Source organism: Idiotropiscis lumnitzeri, chromosome 10, assembly GCF_059441095.1.
Source record: "Idiotropiscis lumnitzeri isolate Australia: NSW breed Sydney's pygmy pipehorse chromosome 10, RoL_Ilum_1.0, whole genome shotgun sequence".
Classification (NCBI taxonomy): Eukaryota; Metazoa; Chordata; class Actinopteri; order Syngnathiformes; family Syngnathidae; genus Idiotropiscis; species Idiotropiscis lumnitzeri.
In genome coordinates this window covers 5,302,089-5,322,412 of record NC_142400.1, presented here as the reverse complement: position 1 = coordinate 5,322,412, position 20,324 = coordinate 5,302,089, and the positions used below count along the sequence as shown (strand labels likewise).

The 20,324-nt window shown below is 38.6% G+C and overlaps 1 protein-coding gene and 1 non-coding gene across 3 annotated transcripts; both read right to left on the bottom strand.

Annotated features, from left to right (window-relative positions):
* Positions 1–151: 151 nt before the first annotated feature.
* On the bottom strand, positions 152–17,781 carry lpcat3 (lysophosphatidylcholine acyltransferase 3). Of its 2 annotated transcripts, none has more exons than XM_088305890.1 (13): positions 17,477–17,781; positions 15,841–15,948; positions 12,512–12,618; positions 10,583–10,676; positions 10,363–10,400; positions 8,851–9,029; positions 8,649–8,757; positions 8,453–8,539; positions 7,633–7,796; positions 6,688–6,835; positions 6,245–6,400; positions 3,576–3,706; positions 152–2,359 (listed from the first exon to the last, which is right to left on the bottom strand). In XM_088305890.1, the coding sequence occupies exons 1-12, from the start codon at positions 17,559–17,561 to the stop codon at positions 3,587–3,589; spliced, it is 1,395 nt and encodes a 464-aa protein (XP_088162016.1). In that variant the 5' UTR covers positions 17,562–17,781; the 3' UTR covers positions 152–2,359; positions 3,576–3,586. The 2 variants fall into 2 exon arrangements, with proteins under 2 accessions (XP_088162016.1, XP_088162014.1); XM_088305888.1 differs by having other exon boundaries at positions 12,512–12,622; positions 15,842–15,948.
* Positions 17,782–19,232: 1,451 nt separating this feature from the next.
* On the bottom strand, positions 19,233–19,286 carry LOC148328785 (U7 small nuclear RNA). Its single transcript, XR_015845723.1, has one exon. It is a non-coding gene; the product is annotated as a U7 small nuclear RNA (small nuclear RNA).
* Positions 19,287–20,324: the final 1,038 nt, after the last annotated feature.

Sequence of the window (20,324 nt, the reverse complement as noted above, 5' to 3'; positions counted from 1 at the left end):
TTTCTTCTTAATCTCAATCAATCACCTCAATTTGTGTTAACGTAAAACATGTGCATTTAATCTCATCAATACATTTCGTCCACACGCTCACACACACAGGCATTAAACTGCAATGACGTCATACCACAAGAAGGCAAGAGGACCATGTCAGTTTTGAAATGCAGCACTTTTTTTTAATTATTCAACATTAGAAAATTGGATTTTAAAAAAAGAAATCACATTCCCCATGGGTCCGTCACATTTTTATTTTTTTTTTAGATTTTTGTACATTTGGTAGGAATAAGGCATAAAAAAAAAAAAGAAAAGCCTTGAAATAGCCATTAATTACGGTCATGGGGTTGTGTAAAAATTGACAGGCAGTTGCTACAGGCAGTCCCTGCAGGGTGGGATGATGATGAGATGCATCACCAGCTGAGGCAGCACAGGTGAAGCACACAATGTTCCTCAGCAGCTGCTTCACCTGTGAGATAACTGCTCCCGAACCCAAAAAAAAATTGAGGAGACTTACAATACCAACACCAACTGCACCTTTTCATTTACAAACAACGCAACTGAAGGAAGTGGCAACAATGAAGTCAAAGAAAGAACATCCATAGATGGGAGCGGGTGACGAGAGTCATTTCCTTATCACAAACTACAAAATATTGCCATTGAACTATAAAATCAAGTATTCCCCCGCCCCCCCCAAACACAAATTACAAGCAAATGAACAGTAAAAACATTCATGAACACAAGGCCATGTTGAGTCGGTTGTGTTTGTGTGTGTGTGTGTGTGTGTGTGTATGTACAGTAGCTCATAAAAGCGAGTCCACCCCTTAAATTTTGGGAAATATTTCTATATCCTCTCTTTGGACAGCACTGAAGAAATGACATTTGGCTACTTTGCAAAGTAGTTTACGCTGGACATTTTCACTGAGGGGCGTGCTCACTTTTGTTGCCTGCGGTATAGACAGTGGCTGTGTGTTGAGTTATTTTGAATTATTATTTCTTTTTTCAACACAGCTACTATTATCCGAACCGCCACCAACAAAAGGGAGTGCAAACCTCAGTGGGATGTGTTATTTTGCGTGGACAATAATTTTTTACACCGTTTTGACAAGCGGTACAACTGACTTTTTTTGTTAAAAAAAAAATTATACTTCAAATATTTTTATTTTATTCTGCATATTATACTCACTTTTGTTGTCTGCAGTTAAAATGCATACTGTATTTTTTTTAAAAATCTATATTGTTAGTGGATAGTAAATGTAAAAAAATGGATCTTTGACGTCTTTAGACGTCAATGGTAGTAAATGAGTTAATAAATGCTTCACTGTCAACAAAAGTGAGCACACCCCTCGGAATGAGTTATTGCGAGTGGACAGCAAGTTGACATTGTTTTTAAATGCTGTACACTCACTCTTTTTTTTTTTGCACTCTATCAAAGTTGGTTACCTGTCCAACATTTTCACTGAGGGGGTGTACGTACTCCCTTTCGTTTCCAGATCCTAATGGCTGCGTATTATTTTGACAGAGCAGCAAATGGATCCCATTTTTTTTTTTTGTTATTTTGAACGGACGGTAAATTGATACTCTCCCCTCAAAATAACACACAGCCATTAATATCCATATTGCAGGGCAACAAAAGTGAGCACACCCCTGCGCGAAACTGTCCGACGTGAAACCTATACTTTGGTATACTCAGATAATTATTTGTGTTGCGTACAGCAATACTGACCACCTCACATAGTAGCAAAGTCTCATTTCGTTCGTGTTGACACATGAGAAATAATTAAAAAAAAATATTCGAAAAATGCGAGGAGTGTGTGTGTGAGTATCGCAGTGCTTTCATGTTGACCTCACAAATCACTCTCAACTGTTTGTTCTTGCAAGCGCGCAGCAGCAATGTTTTATCGTTACATTCCAAAAAGTGCATTGACGCCTTGCTTCTACCTCATGTGAAGCTTTGCTGCTGTCGCTGTTGTTTGGAGACAGAGAACCTAAAGAGTCATGAAATAATAATAATAATAATAATAATAATAATTTTAGGGGCCAACGACAGGCTCCTAACCCGTGACTGCTGAGTGCAAATATTGTATCTCGAAGGATTAAAAACAATAATTCTTACAGGAAGTCGCCCCTGACGGGCTCGCCGGGTTAGCCCTTGTGGCACAATGGTCGTTTTTTTCCTGTAAACATTTCTCCAAAAATGTTTATAAAAGCTTCCTTACTTTTTTTTTTTTTTTATACACAAAAATATATAGAGATTTATTTTCACATGGACATGTATATATTATATTTATATATACTTAAAGGCCTTAAAATATTTTCCTTGCCGCTCCTTTTGAAAGTCACAGTTCCCTTCAGTGGATATTTTGACCTGCAAAGGAAGCAGAGAGACATTTGAACACGCTAGAAAATCGATTCAAAAACAGAACGTCAATATCCAACTTAAGGTTCGTTGTACTATTACGCCGTTTGTCCTTATTAAAATAAATTTAAAAAAAGCAGACCAGTAGGACAACTACATGTTATTAGTGAGGCCAAACTGGGCAGTAGTTGACCTTTACGTGCTACTACTAGCAAAACACTAGATGTTAAATAGTAGATATTACGTCACTAGAAGTACTAGCAGGACAGTTTAGTCTCTAGGACAACTTCGGCATACTAGTAGGAAACTACATTTTCCCAGTGAGGTAAAACTACTCGTGGGCATTTTGGTGCTACTAGTCGGGTCCAGCAGGCTCCATATGCATACTGGATGGGCCTAGTAGCGCTACTAGTGCAGTATGATAATTTTCTCGTACGGTTCAATTGCCCCACCGTGAGCCGTCACTTTAGAGAGGTGGACGGGGTTCGCGTGATCCGATCGGCGCTAAGATCACAGCTTGCCCGTGGCAAAACGGTCCTAGGTGAGAGGCCAGACAAAGCACGGCTCACGAACCCTTAAGATGAGTACAAATATTGGAACTTGTTTTCCAATTGCCTGATGGCCCGCCTCCGAAGCTAGGTGAGGAGCTCGGAAGTCAAACTACTCCTCCACACTGAGAGGACCCAGATGAGGTGGCTCGGTCATCTGACAGGGATTCAAAGAGTCTTGCCGCTGTTCCTCCACTTTGAGACGAGCCAGATGAGGTGGCTCGGGTATCTGATTAGGATGCCTCCCTGGTGAGATGTTTCGGGCACGCCCAACTGACAGGAGGCCCTGAGGACGACCCAGGACATGCAGGAGACTATGTTTCCCATCATGGCTTGGGATCTCCTCCAGAACAGTCGGAAGAGGTGGCTGGGGAGAGGTCTAGGCTTCCCTGCTAAAGCTGATGCCTTTGCGACCCAACATCTCATGAGCTGCAGCTCTAGGATGTATGAATGGTTTAAATGTGTACTCGAACACCAGAAAAAGAAATACTGTCATACTGTATTTGTGTGCTGAATTGTCTGACTAGAGAGGAGAGATTACTAGTGCAAGGACCTTTAGTTGGATATCAAGGAAATTGAATACAGGTTTCCATCCTACAGAAGTGAAGCAGACACTCTTCCGAGGATTTTTTTTTTTTTTTAAGGAAAACGTAACATGTTGAGCGGCGTCTGCGTACCAAGCCGTCGTTTAATCCTGCTTTTGCGGGCTGCGTTCTTTCTTAGGCACCAGCGCCTTTCGCAGGTACGGCATGATTAAAAAGGCTACGAGGAAGAAGACGTGACCGCAAAAGTACACCGAGGAGTACACCTGCAACACAAAAGCAGAGACGGTCATCGTCAGGATGGACAAACTCGGAATGCTCGGGAAAAACAGAAAAAAAATCAGTATGACTCTAATATCAGTCATTCTTCACATAAGATCAAAAAAAATATAGGACTGTATTGTCTTTCGACGTGTGTTGCTGCGCTGTTTGTGTTCAATTGGTTGCTTCAAGAAATGTGATAGCTAACAGACTAAAAAGTTAGATTTGATCATTGCTGATGTTCTAACTGCATAATGTTAGAGTGACTTCTAATAATAAATAAAAAAAAATCCCTATATGTTGAGTAAAGATTTCTAATTGACTTTTTAAGTGCGTGTTGTGTCGATTAGACTGTAGTGTAATTGCGTGTCGATGCCACAAGTTGCAAGGACTACTTTGGACTAATTGAAGCTCCTCAATTCAAACAGTTTTTTAGAAACATGTTATCAGAATTATTTTATTTATTATTTTTGATAAATAATGCATGATAGATTTGCCCCCCCCCCATTTTTAAAAAAATCAGTTAATAGGGGAATTTGTGAAGGTTAAACCTCAGATATTTATTGATTGATCATATAAATACAGAATGACATAAAAATGGGGAAAAAAATGAAAGGAAAAAAATTAAATCACGGAAGATGTCTTCGTTTAGTGCAGTTTACACGTTCAAGAGGAGTGGGAAGAAATCGGAAAACTTAGCTGGTCCTCGTTCTCCGTCAAGTATTACTTAAGTAGATCATGTTAATAATCTCAAAACAAAAACTTCACACATGTACAGATTACTTTTGTATGCGCGTGAGTTGTAGTTTATGCAGGGGTACCGAAATCATTGACCTAGCCTTCAAGGTGTTACTGTTAAAGAAAATGGCTTCCTTTCACCCAAGTCAAGAGCTATCTTCATCACCTGCCTCCGATTCCCCATAGCAACCGCTCAGCGTTGGAAACCGACAAGGCTGTTTTGAAGCCTCTTATGATGCTATTTCCGTCTTACGTCTTCGCAAACTAGTCCCAGAAGGAGCCGTGCCAATTCGCCATCTCGTGTTCGCCGGTAATGCCTTCAAAAGGGCCCTTCCTAATTTCATAATGCATTCGGACAAGGCGCATTAAGCGCACCTTTTAAAAGCAGGGGCGGGGAACCTTTCTCCGATTAGCACGACCATTGTCGTTAAAGCCATAATACATTTATGGAAGACGATGAGGCCGCAGTTGAACAAATGTTGACTGTTATACTGTGTATTACGGGTATGTGTAGATTAGATACATTTTTAATAGCCGCTCAGCTCAGGTTGGATTTGTTTGTAGAATTGCATGGTGAGCTGGATCAACGAAGCCACACGGGGCAGTCGGTTCACAACTCTGATTTAAAGCATCGTCATTACCTTTAAAAACGACTTCACTGCCAGCTGGAAGGTGCACTGGCTGGCAATAAGGAGACGAGCATATCTGTTGTTGCCGCGGAGACCCGGTAAACACCTAATTTAGTGGCCCGTTATATTGGTGGACCAGGCAGGACACCTCTTATGCACAGATGGAGCGGAAGTTAGTGCGGTTAGTTAAGCAAAAATCCTAAAGCAGATTAATTTTGTTTGATTCTGACAACACACTGAAAGAGAGACAATGACAATCTACGAGTCATAGCCAGAATATTGAATCATAATTTTATTTTTGAAAATATATAACTTTATTTTAGTAATTGTATGGTTTTAACTAAGAAAATATTCAGGTTTTTGCTCATGATATTACAACTTAAGAAAATTAGACAATAAAAAATAATGAAAAGATCAAATTCTTTTCCACAAAATTTGACACTCATTATGACTTTTATCCTTAAAATATTATTCCCGTGAGATTAAGACTTTTTAGGATTTTTTTACTCTTCTAAAATATTTTTAATCTTGAAGATATCTTTTTTAACAAAAAATGACTTCATCTTCATAAAATTACCACTTTAACCAAAATATTTTTTACAACTTTTTTTCCAGAAAATGTGCAACTTTATTCTTGTAATATTATTATGAAAAACATTCACATTAAAAAAAACATGAGTTCTTGAAGCCAAAAAAACATTAGTTCCATATTACAAAAAAAATCTACAACTTTTTCTATTTTCATCATATTAAAACTTTAATCTTTAAAATATACTAAAATAGACAAAAAATATATATTTATTTTGGTAATATCACAATTTTTACCTTGCAACTATCCAAAACTATTTTTCTTGAAAATATTTCATTTTTGTAATGACTTAAATCTAAAAAAAAAAAAAGAAAAAAAAAACATTTTATCAGGAAAATATGCATCTTTATTATTTTAACATTTGTGTGTTTTGATCTTTTGTATGGAAAAAAATTCCTTCTCAGGTGGCCTAAATAATAAAAAATAAATTAAAAAACGCGACGTAAAGAAACATTGTGATAAGACTTTTTTTAATATTTGTATTTTTTTATTTTTATTTATTAATTTTTTACAAAGCACAACTCAAGTCAACTTTTGATCTTATTATCTGGATTTTTCTTGTATGTACGCAATTGCTTGCGACGTACCTTGAGCCATTTGTCGTAGGTGAAGATGCAAAAGGGCACCAGCGCATAGCCCATGAAGAGCCAGTGGATGAACTGCTGGATGATGTAGATGAACGGCAAAAGTAGCCCGTTGAACAAATTCGTCAGCACTGGACTGTCCCGCACCAACGCCTGATACTGTCACACCAAAAACACACACACCAATAATGACTCTGTCTCCTCTTAAAAGTGGACCGCTGCCAGATTAAGACTTCGAGTCAATATTTAATAAAAGGTGCATTTAACAGGGAGGAACATTGGATCAATATTCTTTAGTCACTTAATAACAAGAAGCAGAAGTCTCTTCATTAAAAGGCTGAGCGCTTTTAAATGAGGCAAACACGGCACATGATTACTAGAAAGGTCCGAGACATAAATTAGTCATCCGCTGACGGTTTGATAAGAACGATGACAGCGGCGCCAACCTGTCGCTCAACGGTGATGATGAAGAATTCCAAGGAGAAGCACATGAGGTATCCCGAGTGAAGACCGTGCCATAAGGTCAAGAAGAGAAGAGTGGACACATGGGAGAGTGTCTTGTTGCCCAAGAACTTCAGCCGCTTAAACACATGCCTGGAACACCAAAAAAAAAAAAAAGATAATTATGGTAAAAATTATGGTAAATTAAGACTTAGCTCTCCACTCCCGCATTTAGTTAAATTGCCTTCCGCCCCATTTTTGGCCTGTTTTACTGCCGCTTCCCCCCTCGCCTCTCCACTCTTCTCCTGTTTGAGTGGGGCGACGATCGCAAAATTTTATTAGCACTACTGGCGTTGACATAGGACCACGCATTTTCCTGACCAGCTGAGTCACTAAAATGCCTTTTCAAATATGGACAAAATACATACATGTCTACTTTTTATTGAAGCACAGTCGAGAATATCTTATCATATCTGGGTAGAAGGTACATTGTTCTAGTACAGTACATTGATTTTTGTAAACTGTGGCCTGTGAAGCTCTCCGAGACTTGTTATTTTATAATTAACTCGTTTACTGCCATTGACGGCTAATGACGTCAAAAATCTTTTTTTTTTTTTGTTGTAATTTTTTATTTATTTATTAATTTTTTTTACTCCACTGGTAGCGAATGAGTTAAAGGGATACATGTCAACTAATTGGGTCTATTGCATACTAATAGAACAAAAGCGACATCAGTACTGGAAAAAAAACGCGGCCATTCTTACTTGAACATGTAAATGTTTAAAAGTCTTTCCAGGCCCGCATATGTCCCTTCTTGCATAATTAAAACAATCTGATAAGAGGACGTGTGCAAGGTGAGGTTTAATGAATTGCTTTTGAAATGTCGCCACATCGGCTTCATCCATATTTCATTTATGAATTCACTTTTCTTGACTGGGTGGCGCACTGACCTGGCAGCCCAGGCGTTGGTGTTGATGTTGAAGGAGGCGATGGTGCCCGTGAAGATGGGCGTGGTCTCAAAGAGCCACACCTTCATGTTGGCGCAAGCGTCCCACTGGGGCTCGCCGTCCTTCACGCCGTTATAGCCCAGTCCCGTCAGGATGCACACACCCTCCTGCAAACACATCATCATCATCAGTGTGTCGTTTGTGCATCCAAGCCTGATCTCATCGTGTTTCTCTCTCGTTTCCCTAATTGTGTTGATGGCAGCGAAAAACTTTTGACTTGCAACTACAGAAAACTTTTTCTTTCTAGTTTCTAGGGATTTACTTCTTATCGCACCAAAAGGTGAAATAAACCATCAGGAGTCGACCTTTACCTTTACATTGCAACAGTTTCTATTCGAATTAAGATTAGACATTTTTAAACGAAAATGAAAAAAAATTTCTGTAGTCAGAAGTCTAAATTTCAAATCCAACCGGAACTCATTAGCTGCCATTAACACGGTTAGGGAACGTGGATTTTGGGTGCCAGTCCGAGCTCTAATTTTAACATATGCGCAGTTGTCAAGTCGCACCGGAGTTTAAATTGCAGAACAAACCAACCTTTAAAAAAAAAAAAAAAAAAAGTGAAACTTAAAAGTCTGAAGATTACAGTACATGCATTGGCTAGGGATGGGTGTTCAGAGTGCCCAAAGTTAATTAATTCTGCCATTCAGCTCCTTTTTGTGAGTAGTGCATTATCTTTGCAATAGCAGAAGTTTTTGATACCATTCTCATTAAAAAAAAAAAAATACTCATCGACATCATGCAGATGGTCGTTAACACTTACGGCTATGAGCCAGCAGCAGACATATTTATACAATATGATTTTGGCCCAAATCATAATGAATATGCAACGAATCCAGAATGGATGAGCCTGCGGAGAACACACAAAAAAAATGAGACAAGACTCGAGGGGAGGGGGCGGAGGGGGACAAACAAACCAAAATAAAAAGCTTGTCTAAAATTAAAATGCCAATACTCACGTCATACTCATCCGTCAAGTAGTAGCTGTCTTGAAAATGAGGACTAAATATTGCAAATATGACCAGAAAAAGAAAACCCAGAGAGAATCTCTTCACAGCTGGTACAACGCTACAAGAGGAATAAGACATGAAAAGGTGATGAGAAGACAAAGTTCTCCATCTGCTCAAAGTATCAGCGGTGACTTTGGGGCTCACGTCTCACCTGTTCGGAGGCTTTCCCGGGCAGTCGCTGAGCTGCCCCGCCACCAACTTCTGGTAGCTGCGTAATGTGAACTGCGGGCCAACCAGGAAGCCGCCGTAGAAGTAAGAGAAACCGAGCACCTCCAGCAGCGAGGGAACGCGCGGCAGGGCGGCGCTCTTCTGCTGAGCGTTCAGCTCCGCCTAAATCATCGAGGGTTGGACGTTAGCAGAGAAACATTTGATGCCCGTCCGCTGGAGGGAGGAAGCGCAAAGCTCCAGGGCTCGTGCTTTGCAACATGGCTGCGTGAAATCCGTATTTGTTGTTTTCTTTTGTTTTTTTCCAGGAATGATTCAAGATTATAGAAAACTAAAAGAGCAAGTAATGTGCAACTAATACAGAGCAATGTTATTGTTTTCAAATTTCAGTCAGTGAACGACACTTACTGGTCACAACATTAGGTACACCTGCAGAATCCAACTTGATCCATCAAGAAGAACTGAATTTCGACTGACAGTAAGACATTAACACAATGTTCATTATTTAAGACCTCAGAATTACTAAACAGAGGACTGTAATTTACGGACTATAACGTGCACCCACATATAAGCCGCCGCAGCTCTTTAAAAAAAAAAAAAAAAAAGATATATATACGATATGATATATTGTTGAATCAGTGGCTTTTAACATGGTGACAACTTTGCTAATTAAAACAGAACAGACCCAAAAAAGAAAAAATAAATTTAAAAAGAAAAAAAAAAGAAAAAAAAAGATTTATTTAGCGTATTTTCTGAGTGCCCCTACCGGTGAAAGAAAAATCCACAGAAAAGCCGCATCGTTGTATTTGCTGCATGGTTCAAAATCTAGGAAAAAAGTAGCGGCGTACAGTCCAGAAAATACGGCACATATAAATATTATACACACCCCTGTTCTAGTGACTTTTTTTTTTTGCTCCACATAAAATGAGCTCAAGATAAATCATTTCAAATCCATCCCCACCAGTAAGGTGAACTACTACCAGTACAACTCACTAGTTTTTCTTTTAGTTTTGAAACAACACGTCAAAATAAACAATTGAAATAATGTGGTTGCACGGCCTCTCCAATTGTTTTCTTCTTGCTCTGAGGGGTAACATAAGATTATTGAGAAGCATTGAGCTAGAAAGCAACACAAAATGTCATAAAAAGGCTACTGGAACATCTGAACTGTATTTGGTGTTAATCAAAGGCACTTTAATTGATGACTGGAGCAGCCGCATCACTTCAATTATTTGGCTTTTTTTTTTTTTTAAATATTCGATTGAGTTGTACAAGCCATGGGTCACGTTCACGGTGGATAAAATCATTTTGAAACGATCTCCCTTGGTCTCATTTATTTCTAATCGCGAAAACACAGCATAGGTTAACCTCACAGCTAAATGAACGGATCTTGCAAGTGCACCAAATGCAGTGGCCGGTGAGCGCGTGTGGAGAAGACAAACAAAAAGCAGAAAGGAAAAAAAAAAAAAAAAAAAAGCAACGACATCAACCAACTCACTGGTTCTTTCCCGCCGTCATAGTAATCAAATGCCAAACCTGAAATCAGAAAGCGTAAAAACGGGCGTAAGGAACCGTGTTAGGGTGACTAATGAATGAAATCATGACCTTTAGCAAGGACGGACTGCGTGCGCAAGCGGTTAATGGCCGTGATAAAGCGCTGATAGACGGCGGTTGTAAAACGGAAAGCGCAGCAGCGTGCTTTCGCCGAAGGAGGTTACCGATGAGTTTGAGCGTGAGGACGCAGTGAGGCATCGTCCACTTGATGTCGTACTCCTCTGTCGCTGTGAAGTAATAGCCTGCCAGCAGGTATAACTGCAGGGAGAAAAAAGAAAAAAAAAGCATTTACATAAAACAATGACTGAGAAACCAAACAGCACATTAGCTAAACAAGTTAAAACAAATGTGAAGACAAAAAAAACATAAAACAATGACTGAGAAACCAAACAGCACATTAGCTAAACAAGTTAAAAACAAATGTGAAGACAAAAAAAAAAAAAAAAAAAAGAAAAACGGAGCACATATTCAAACCTCTGGATTTTGTAAATATGTTAATGCGCATTCGCTCAATTAAAATGTTGTCACGGCAGCAAGGAAAACAGCTTACTCATTAACTGGCGATAGTGATTATGTGCTGGAAAGGAACATTGAGCAACGAGCGGAAAAACAACGAGGCACAAAATGAGGACTTTCACCCACGAAAATCTTTGGAACAAGATGGACAAAAGTCTTGAGACACCTCTTTATTTTCTTTTTCATCAAGTACAAAAGTAGAGACTTGTAAATAATATATTGAAATGGTAATGTAGCAAAAATTCAAGAATGCAAATTGACTCGGTTGCAATGCACTAATTAAACCCACAAGCTTGCGAAATGAATAAAAACCATACCAAGTGCGAAGCCCTTTCCGCATAATTTGCAGTGAGCCCCCCGCTTTTTAAGATCTCTTATTTCGTAACAAATAGTCAAAATTTAATTTTCTTTTAATTATGAAAAATATATAGTTCATGCCTAAGTGAACACAACATTATAGCAGCGCAATTAATTTTAAATAAATAAATAATAATTATAATAAAAATAATAAATAATACAGTATCAGTTTCATTTAACCTTTTTCAGCTAAACTGTAGCACTTGTTCTTTAAGATTTGTTAAAATATAATCATAAACGTGCACTAGATTTCAACTGAATCATTATCCAAGTAGTCTTTTACTTTTCTTTTATGTAGGACCAATGGTAATGTTTCAACGGTGCATAATGTTACAGAGGCTTACAATTAAACTATTTAATTTTTGAAGTAAATAAAAGTGAGTTAACCGAGTTAGAAATATTTAAACGTGTGAATATTTTTAAAAATGAATCTTGAGTTAACGCTTTAATTTTGACAGCACTGACTGCTTTTTAGGAATAAAGCCATTTTGCATAAACTAGCCTACTAACTTGATAGTATTTTCCATTTGATACTTTTAGAGTCAGTTCTTAGAAGTCAACCCCCCAAAAATTCCCAACAATAATATGTACTAAGCAGCCCCGCTAATCGAAACACAACATTTTGATTAATAGTGCGTTTGTGGAATATGAGGTTAGCAGCAAAATCCACCCTGTTTTTAGCTATCCCATGGGGCGGCCATTTTATCACTTTCATCGACTGAAAATGACATCACAGTCGCGCAAGGCTCAAATAACGACCAATCATGGCTCGGCTTCACAAAACAGGTGAGCCGTGATTGGTCGGGGCAACTGCAATGTCATTTTCATTTGACAGAAGTGACAAAATGGCCGCCCCACTGAATAGCCAAAAATGGGCGGAGTTTCCTCATGTTCCACAAACACATTATTCATCAGAAAGTCAAGTTCAGACGAGTGAAGGCACATTGAACATTTTATTGCAAAGAACTTTCTGGGGTTGACTTCCCCTTTAAGGCATTCGCTGTGTTAAACACCCCAAGTACCGAATGACTACATAAATATTTAATTCTGAGAACTAATAAAACAACTGCTCTCCGCGCAGGCTCATTTATTTCTCCACAGAAAGCTCACATAGATTTACTTGCATGAGATGATTTTTTTTTCCCACGTCCTTGCGTTAAAAAAAAAAAAAAAAAAAAAAATCTAAATAAACAAGACCAGGTCACATGAGGATACCTCACCATTTGAAAGCTGAAGCTGCTCAGGATGGCCGTGACCGTCCTTCCCATGAGCCTCAGCATCAGGAACTGCACAAGGACGCATACTGCCGAGTGATAGATCTGAGAACCTGCCGGAAAACAAAACCAAAAAAAAAAAAAAGAGCGCAGCTCAATCGGACCTGCTCGATTCAATGCGTTTCGGTTACGTCTACAAGTGATGGATGAGGGGCGATCCGTGCGGCGGTGGTGCAACAAGCTTTCAGGTCGTACACATGGAGGAGAGATTAAGCAACAGACCTGCTGGGAGATCCAAAGTGCAGCCACCAAAAAATTAAAGAGGGGAGAAAAAAAATAAAAAAAGAGAAAATGCATTAATGTTAACGCTGGTGAAGTCAAAGTCAATACATCCTTTCAGAAGGCACACACAAGTTTTTTTTTTTTTTCTGTCACGCCACCAGAGAAAGGGTTAGCAAAGAGGAAATGTTTGGCTATTAAATAGGAACGGGAAAGAATTGCGACGTAGCGGTGACAAAGGCACAATTGTAATAGATAGTATCAGATAGATAGAATGATAAAGAACGGCGATAAATAAGCAAAGTCAATTCCGGTCTTCCCTGTCTAATGCAAATTTGAAAAAACACCATCAGCCATTCGATCAAAACATGCATCTCTGTCCAGGCTGGTCAGCATAAAATAAATTGACAAAACATAGCCTGCCTCTTTTTTTTTTTTTTTATCTGACCAACCAAGTCTTTTTATTTTCAATATTCTTGTAATATTTTTACATTAGCTATTTTTTACAAAAATGTTGATCAACTGTAAGGGTATTTATTTGGTAAGTAAATTACATTTGTTAAGTAGCATTCAGTTATATTCCAATTCTTAAAAAAGCCCCGGCAAAAAAAAAAAAAAAATTCGGTACAATTTTTAAATAAATGATGATCAATACATCTTAATTGAATCCTAATTTAAATCTAAACTTCCGTTCTAATTTTTGTAGTTGTTTTTTCCTTTTCCTCTAATTAATTGTGTTCATGTTTATACAGTGCATAACTTCAGATTTTAACAGCAGCATATGATTCTTCTATTACATACATCCAAAATATTCTGGTAAAATTTGATTTCGCTTTTGTTTGATTCCCCTTCACTCACGTTTACCCACCAATGGGTTACGGTAAGCAGCCTGAGGAGCTTTCCTCCATAAATAACTGAATGTGTTGAAAAAGCTTTCAACTCGCACTCAACCGAGACTGCTTTGCATGCAAATGAGACACAAATGCACACCGCTGGCCTAAGGTGGTGAGCCACCGCTAGGAGAACCGGCAATATCAAGCCTGCGGAAATGTTAATCCCAAATCTCACATGCAAAAACGGGGGAAAATAAATAAATAGACGCTCTCATGAGCCCAGAGATATTCTCAAGACAGAGGGGAGAAACTGATTTGAAAATACACCGAGCCGCTAAAGTTGTGTCGTCGCCACACATTTACTCCCGTCGTGGAGTGCATTGATGCAAACCAGAGGAAATTGATTTGGGCTGTTCCCTCTCACAAAAAAAAAAAAGGTTTGTGTTGTCAAAGATTATTCTGTGTGCTGTTTTGACTGACTTTTGTTCCTGCTTGGAAACCGTTCTTGGCCAACAATCAAGAACATGTTCGATACTTTAGATGACAAAAGATTTTGGCCTGTTTTATTGCCGCTTCTCCGTCCGCCTGAGCAAAGTGAGGCTCTCGCTGTAATAATTCTGCATAAACCCGCCGTGCTTCATTTTATTAAATGGACTGTCATGCTGTTCGAATCAACATTGAACAGCATCATAATCCTGTGACAAATGTAGCCCACTCGGCATTCAAAATACAACAAGGGAACCGATGTGAACTGGAATCTTTGCATAGGTGGTGTTTGAGGGGGGAAAAAAAAATCTAAATAAAAATCTATGCTGTTTTGTCACTTCCATTACTGAATACAAACATCCATTCAAGTGCTGCTGACTGGCTTTCGAAGCACGGAAAATGCTAACTTGTTCACTTCACCCCCCGTAGCCAGAGGATGTCGCCGCAAGTCGCGGCTCGACAAAACAAGAGCGTTCACATTCCTCTCGGAGCGTTCTGGAATGATAGTGGTTGTTTGGTGAAAGGCACAATAAACACTTTGAAGACTTGGTGGTTGACTTGAGAGTGTCATGTGACCTCTTGCAGCTTCTGAGCCACAATGAGGTCAGCTTCGCGTGCTGTGCTGTGCAAGTGTAGTATGTAAACAGTGACTGACCTTCAAGTTAAAAAAGGGGAGAGACCACATGTTTGTCATAAGAAGCTCCTGGAAACCAAAGCCACAAAAGAGACAGCGCAACAGCTAAATTTGATTTGATTAACCGCATAGGCAATCTATTAATTATGGTTTTAATATGAGCGCGGGATGGGGAAGCCACGCCATTTGAAGGCACAACACACAAATACTTACACAAATGTGTGTAACTTTTGGCTAAATTACACTTCATAAAAATTAATTAATTAAAATTAATGTTTTGTATTTATATCTGTGAATATTTTAAAAATATTTTTCTTTATTAAAAACATGTTTAGAAAATGCTAATGTAATGTAAAAATGCTCTGTAAAATGTAAAAACTCAGATAGAGCTGCTGGATTATGAGAAAAATATTAATCACAATTATTTTGGTGGTAATTGAAATTGTGATTATTCAACCGATCATTTATACAAGGAAATGTATAAAATTTTACAGATATTTAGATACCGGTAAATCATATTATTTGAAAAACTGTAATTATGTAAATTCCTTTTAGACCAAACTAACTTTAAAAAAAATATATATTTTTAAAATAAAAATAGGTGCAAATTCCATAAATTCAAGGATGTTTCCTTGTATAAACAAAAGTGCATTGGAGTTTACTTGCTCGATACTAATACATTTCCATTGAACTGTTTTCCATTGAATTTTTAATTTTCATTTAAATAATTTAAATAATAATTACATTTAAATAATTTCAATAGATCGGTCAAGGGCAAAGTTTTAACAGAAGTATACTCGCTGTAGTATAAGCCATTGTAAAATTAATAATATTTTAATAATATATTTTTTAACGAGCCAATAATAATTGTAATCGAGTGTAATAATTGAATTGAATTTCGATTAATTGCACAGCCCTAATCTCTGGTCTTCTGTTAGCACTCTGAGCTAGCAAATTTGCCGGACCTTACGTACATCTTAAACCACTCGAGTGTCCGCTGTAACTTAAACCTCTGGCACTGATAGAATATAGCTGTAATCACTGCCGTCATCCACACGGCACACAACACCAACTGTAAAACTCACGCCCGCTTTTCATCTCACCAAAGTTAAACGTGGCGAGGGCCAGTCCTGACAACGTGTGGAACAGGTGGATAACGTTGGGGGGCTGGTGGAAGAAAAACCTCCGGTAGATCAACGCAAAGGGATATCCTGCAGGACAGAGACAGTGGAGGAAATATCAATATCGCATCTACAAAATTACAGTTTCACAACCAATACAAGTTGAGTCTATTTTTAAAAGGTAATCATGTTCAAACGTAAAGGTCAGACAGTAAACAGATACAGTGCCTAAAAAAACATGAAGGTGAGCTAGTTTTATCTGTCATTTAGAGACAACAGACACTTCCGCTGCATAATTAAACCTGCGTTACTGGATAAACTTCTTCCAATCTAGGAGGGTCAAATGCTAATGACACTTTTGTATCAACACTGCATCATAAAATATAACAAAACAATATAGTGGCCAGAAGGACTTAGACACTAATTGTTTTCGTTTGTCAGGGTTTTTTTTTTTTACCGCAAACCTACTTTTGGGGGGGGGGGGGTGCTGCAACACCTTTTAGCTCATGTTTAACCAAATGCTTCAGACCTCATTGAACTAGCGGATGGAGAATGATTCATGGCATACTGTGAAAGCAACCAAAGAGTTTTGAAAACAAAAACCATCATCATCAAGCTCTTCTTTTGTACAGTCTTGTACAAATGGGACAAGGTCTTTGGCACTGTTGAATGTGATTGGCTAGGAGATTGTCTGTGTCTAAGCACTAATTAACTCATTCGATATAGAAGCTAAAAAGTACATTTATTTTACCTAGCTGGGCTGGCAGTGAATGCAAGTGCCTCGATGTTCATTGCCATGTTATTCGTGTAAAAGCAGCAGAGACGTGCTTTGAACTATGGAAGACCCTGAATTGAAAAATCTTTGAAAATAAACTTTAATTATAACTGACAAAATTGATACCCAGCCCTTCTTTTTCCTATGTCAGCCTTGAAAAGGGTGTCTGTCTTCCGACCACGCAGTTATGCAAGATCCATTGAGCAACACATAAGGACAGGGAACATGCAGACTATCAGATTTAGAGCCAGCATGTTACCTTGTGGCACTGCTGGCCTTGACATGTGTCTGGGCGAAGTTCAGAGGAACACGCGTACAGAACAAAGAACATTTACACACATAATAGCATTCGTCCACAATGCTCCATGTCAAGACATACTGTTGGATGGAAATGTCGCAATTTCCAATTACAATTACACAATGTTGAAGCCTGTGCAGCCATATAAAGTGATTATTTGACGCACTACACACAACGAAACTGTTATTTTCGACCGCTTCATTTAAAACTAACGCTGGCCCCGAAGTGACGTGATGACAGGCATCAATCGCCGCACGGAAGTTGTTTGATCGTTAGTATCCGTGTTGTTATTTTAAAAGCAAAATTAACTGGCAAGTCCCCGTCAAGGTTTGACGTGTTTACAAAAACGCTTTATAGACAATCACTATACTTAACATAGCGGGCTAGTTTGGACTTGTGTAAACTCAGTTTGATGATGTCAAAACAGTAGGAGACGTTATGATAACCGTTCCACGTAACAACACACTAACCACAATTTAACATATGCAAAGAGATACCTCAACCAGCGTTGGCATTAACACGAAATTATAAAATGAAAAACTTACCGACCAAAATTGATAAGATTAGGCGAATAGCAGGCTCGGAAGAACCCAAAGACTCCGATAGATTCTCCAACCAGGGAGCCGCCATCTTTACTAAGGGCGGAAACGTAACCGCGCGACGGGTCACTGAACTCTAATGATTCGCGGCGGTCATCCACACTTTCAGGCACACGCGCGCGCAGATAAAATATTCGACGTTGCGTGGGAAGCCGTCGTGGTTCGCCCCCCTTCCGTCCTCTCAAATATAGACCATTCTGCCCTCCTTCGACGTCGTTCAGTCAACAAGACAGTTGGGGCAACGTCAGACTACGTGCTTTTTAAATATACATCAGGAAAGAGAGAGATGATTGGTTGAAAAAAAGAGTCCATCGTCTCCAACCAATCACGAAGGAAGTTGTATGAATATTAATAACCAGTCCTTTCGGGTCAATGGTTTCACTGTATTCAATAATATTGTGTCGTCACGCGTTTGGATGTTTACATTTTTTTTGGGGGGGGGTGAGATGACGTGGCACCATATTATTTTTTTAGCACAACAGAGTAAAATTCACTTTTTAACTTGAAACTGTAGTTAAACGGAGCAAGCATGCCTCCAAATGGCTTGATAGGAGAACTACATTGGATGAAATGTAGACATACAGTACAGGTTTACAATAGTTATCTTCAAAATGTTTTTGTGTGTTTGATTGAACTATCCACCTTCGGTGTGGGTTTCCTAACAATAAATAAACTTGATTATTATTTCTGGCCATCGCAATTTACGTGTACTCATTAATTTCAAGGTCGACATAAACTCACCAGGTAGTTTACAGAAACAATCTCTGGTTGTTCATTTTGATCATCAAATTTTAATAATTGGGGAAAGTCTTCTATTCAAACGAAACCTGCTGGAAAAATATTTCAAAAATGTTACCGTCCGATTGCGTATAATTTTGGACCCATTAGTCACGGTGTCGCCCAGCTTCTTGACGAAAGTGTCGAATTAGAATAGAATAGAATAGAATAGAAATCCCTTTATTGTCATTGTACTCAAGTGTGCAACGAGATTAGAGGGCTCCCCTCTCCAGTGCAATACAACAATAATACAGACAAATATATAAATTAGATAAATAAAGAAGACAGTGCAATGGAATTCAGTACTGAATAGGGCATATAGAAACACATCACAATGCTGTTTTGCGAGGTTAGGGTGGTCTCGTGTGTGTGTGAGAGTTCAGTATGGAGATGGCTCTCGGAAAGAAACTGTTTCTCAGTCTATTGGTCCTTGATTTGATGCATCTGTAGCGCCTGCCAGAGGGCAACAGGTCGAACAGGTGTGAGTTTGGGTGGGTCACACACAAGAGCAAATAACTACAGCGTAAATAAAAACGATAACCACATTATAAATAAATTATGGCGTTTTGAATTGAAAACAATGATAGTAGTCTGCTGATGATTTAGATTAAATAAAAATTGACCAATCGGTGGAGGGGGCGACAGCGAAAGAGCCAATCAAATTGAGGAACGTCATTAGATAGTCTTAGCTTTGCCCCCCACGCCAAATTATTCTTATGGCGATATAAAATCGATTAAGTTAGAGGCGTCTTTAATAGAAACAGAACATTTAATGGATGCAACACAGTGCTGGGTTATACAGACATTTAGCAACCAAATGAGACGCAGTTACTTCCGCGTCAAACCTGATGAAGCCTATCACTTGAAGTACAGCCATCCACTGTTTCCACAAAATGTCTTAAACGTTTGTTATTGACAATTCAGGGAGGGCTTCTCTTTAAGAGAAGCCTACTAGAAAAATATCTAAAGAGTTACATTTCCGATTTGTGCAATGCTTCGCCGGTGTTAATATTGCATTGGACGAATAACTTTAGGTGACGGTGTCACTCGGCATGTTATTATTTACACACACACACACCCCTCTGAAGTGTCAAGTATTCCCATATAAGCAATAGTCCTTTGGTAAATCTACCGACGATAACTATTTTATAAATAAATTGTAGTGGTTTGAGTTTAACTATGACAGCCGTCTGCTATCGGCATTTCAACTCGATGCCGACCAATCAGCTTAAAGCTGTTGGGTGGGGCGACGAAAAAAGGGCCAATCAATTGGCGTGACGACACTGCATCGTCCTGCTTTCCCCCGGAATTCATTTTTTGGCTGTGGTTCCATAATTACGAAACGAACTCCATATTAGACAGTAAATATTTTATTTGAATGAAGACATCAACCAAGAGCATCCTTTTTCAAAATTTCAAAATATTTCTGTTTAGTACGGAAATAAACGTTATTTACAAAAGATCATTGATTTCATAATATAATCATCATTCAGGTGAATAACAGCAATAAATACTGTGATATTTTCGCATCAGATGTTAGTATTATTATAATTAACATTTGAAGACGGGGTTCTCTTTTTGCAAAATATGAGAAAAATATTTTAAAAATGCGATGAATCCCATTAGATCATTTGGTCACTGGTGTTTTTATCTCGTTGGACCAATAGATTTAGTTTACGGCGTCAAAATTATTTATTTTTTAATTCTTATTACTATTGGCCACCACCTAGCCCAGCCCCGTAAACCTCTACTTTGACGCCACTCTTAACACCCACCCTGCCTTTTTTACATTCGAATACACGTGCAGTTAAATAGAGTTCAATGTTGTGTTTACAGTATTTTTCTTATTAAACTAGCTCATCACACAACAGACTGGTTTTCCACAAATCCCCTGAACGCCTCATGACATTCTGCTCTTCTCCTTCCTCAAACATGGAGGCCCGTTTACGGGCGGTCCGACACAAGCCAATCAAGCCGATCCAGAGGAGGAGTTAACTCATCCGTTTTTTATAAATAA

What these genes read in the sequence shown, in the direction of transcription:
- lpcat3 (XM_088305888.1), bottom strand. Translation starts at nt 17,561, where the DNA reads ATGGCGGCTCCCTGGTTGGAGAATCTATCGGAGTCTTTGGGTTCTTCC. An exon ending in CCTCACGCTCAAACTCATCG is followed by an intron (nt 10,401 to 10,582) that starts GTAACCTCCTTC and finishes TTCTGATTTCAG; the next exon opens with GTTTGGCATTTGATTACTAT. An exon ending in CCTACGACAAATGGCTCAAG is followed by an intron (nt 3,707 to 6,244) that starts GTACGTCGCAAG and finishes TTTGTGTTGCAG; the next exon opens with GTGTACTCCTCGGTGTACTT.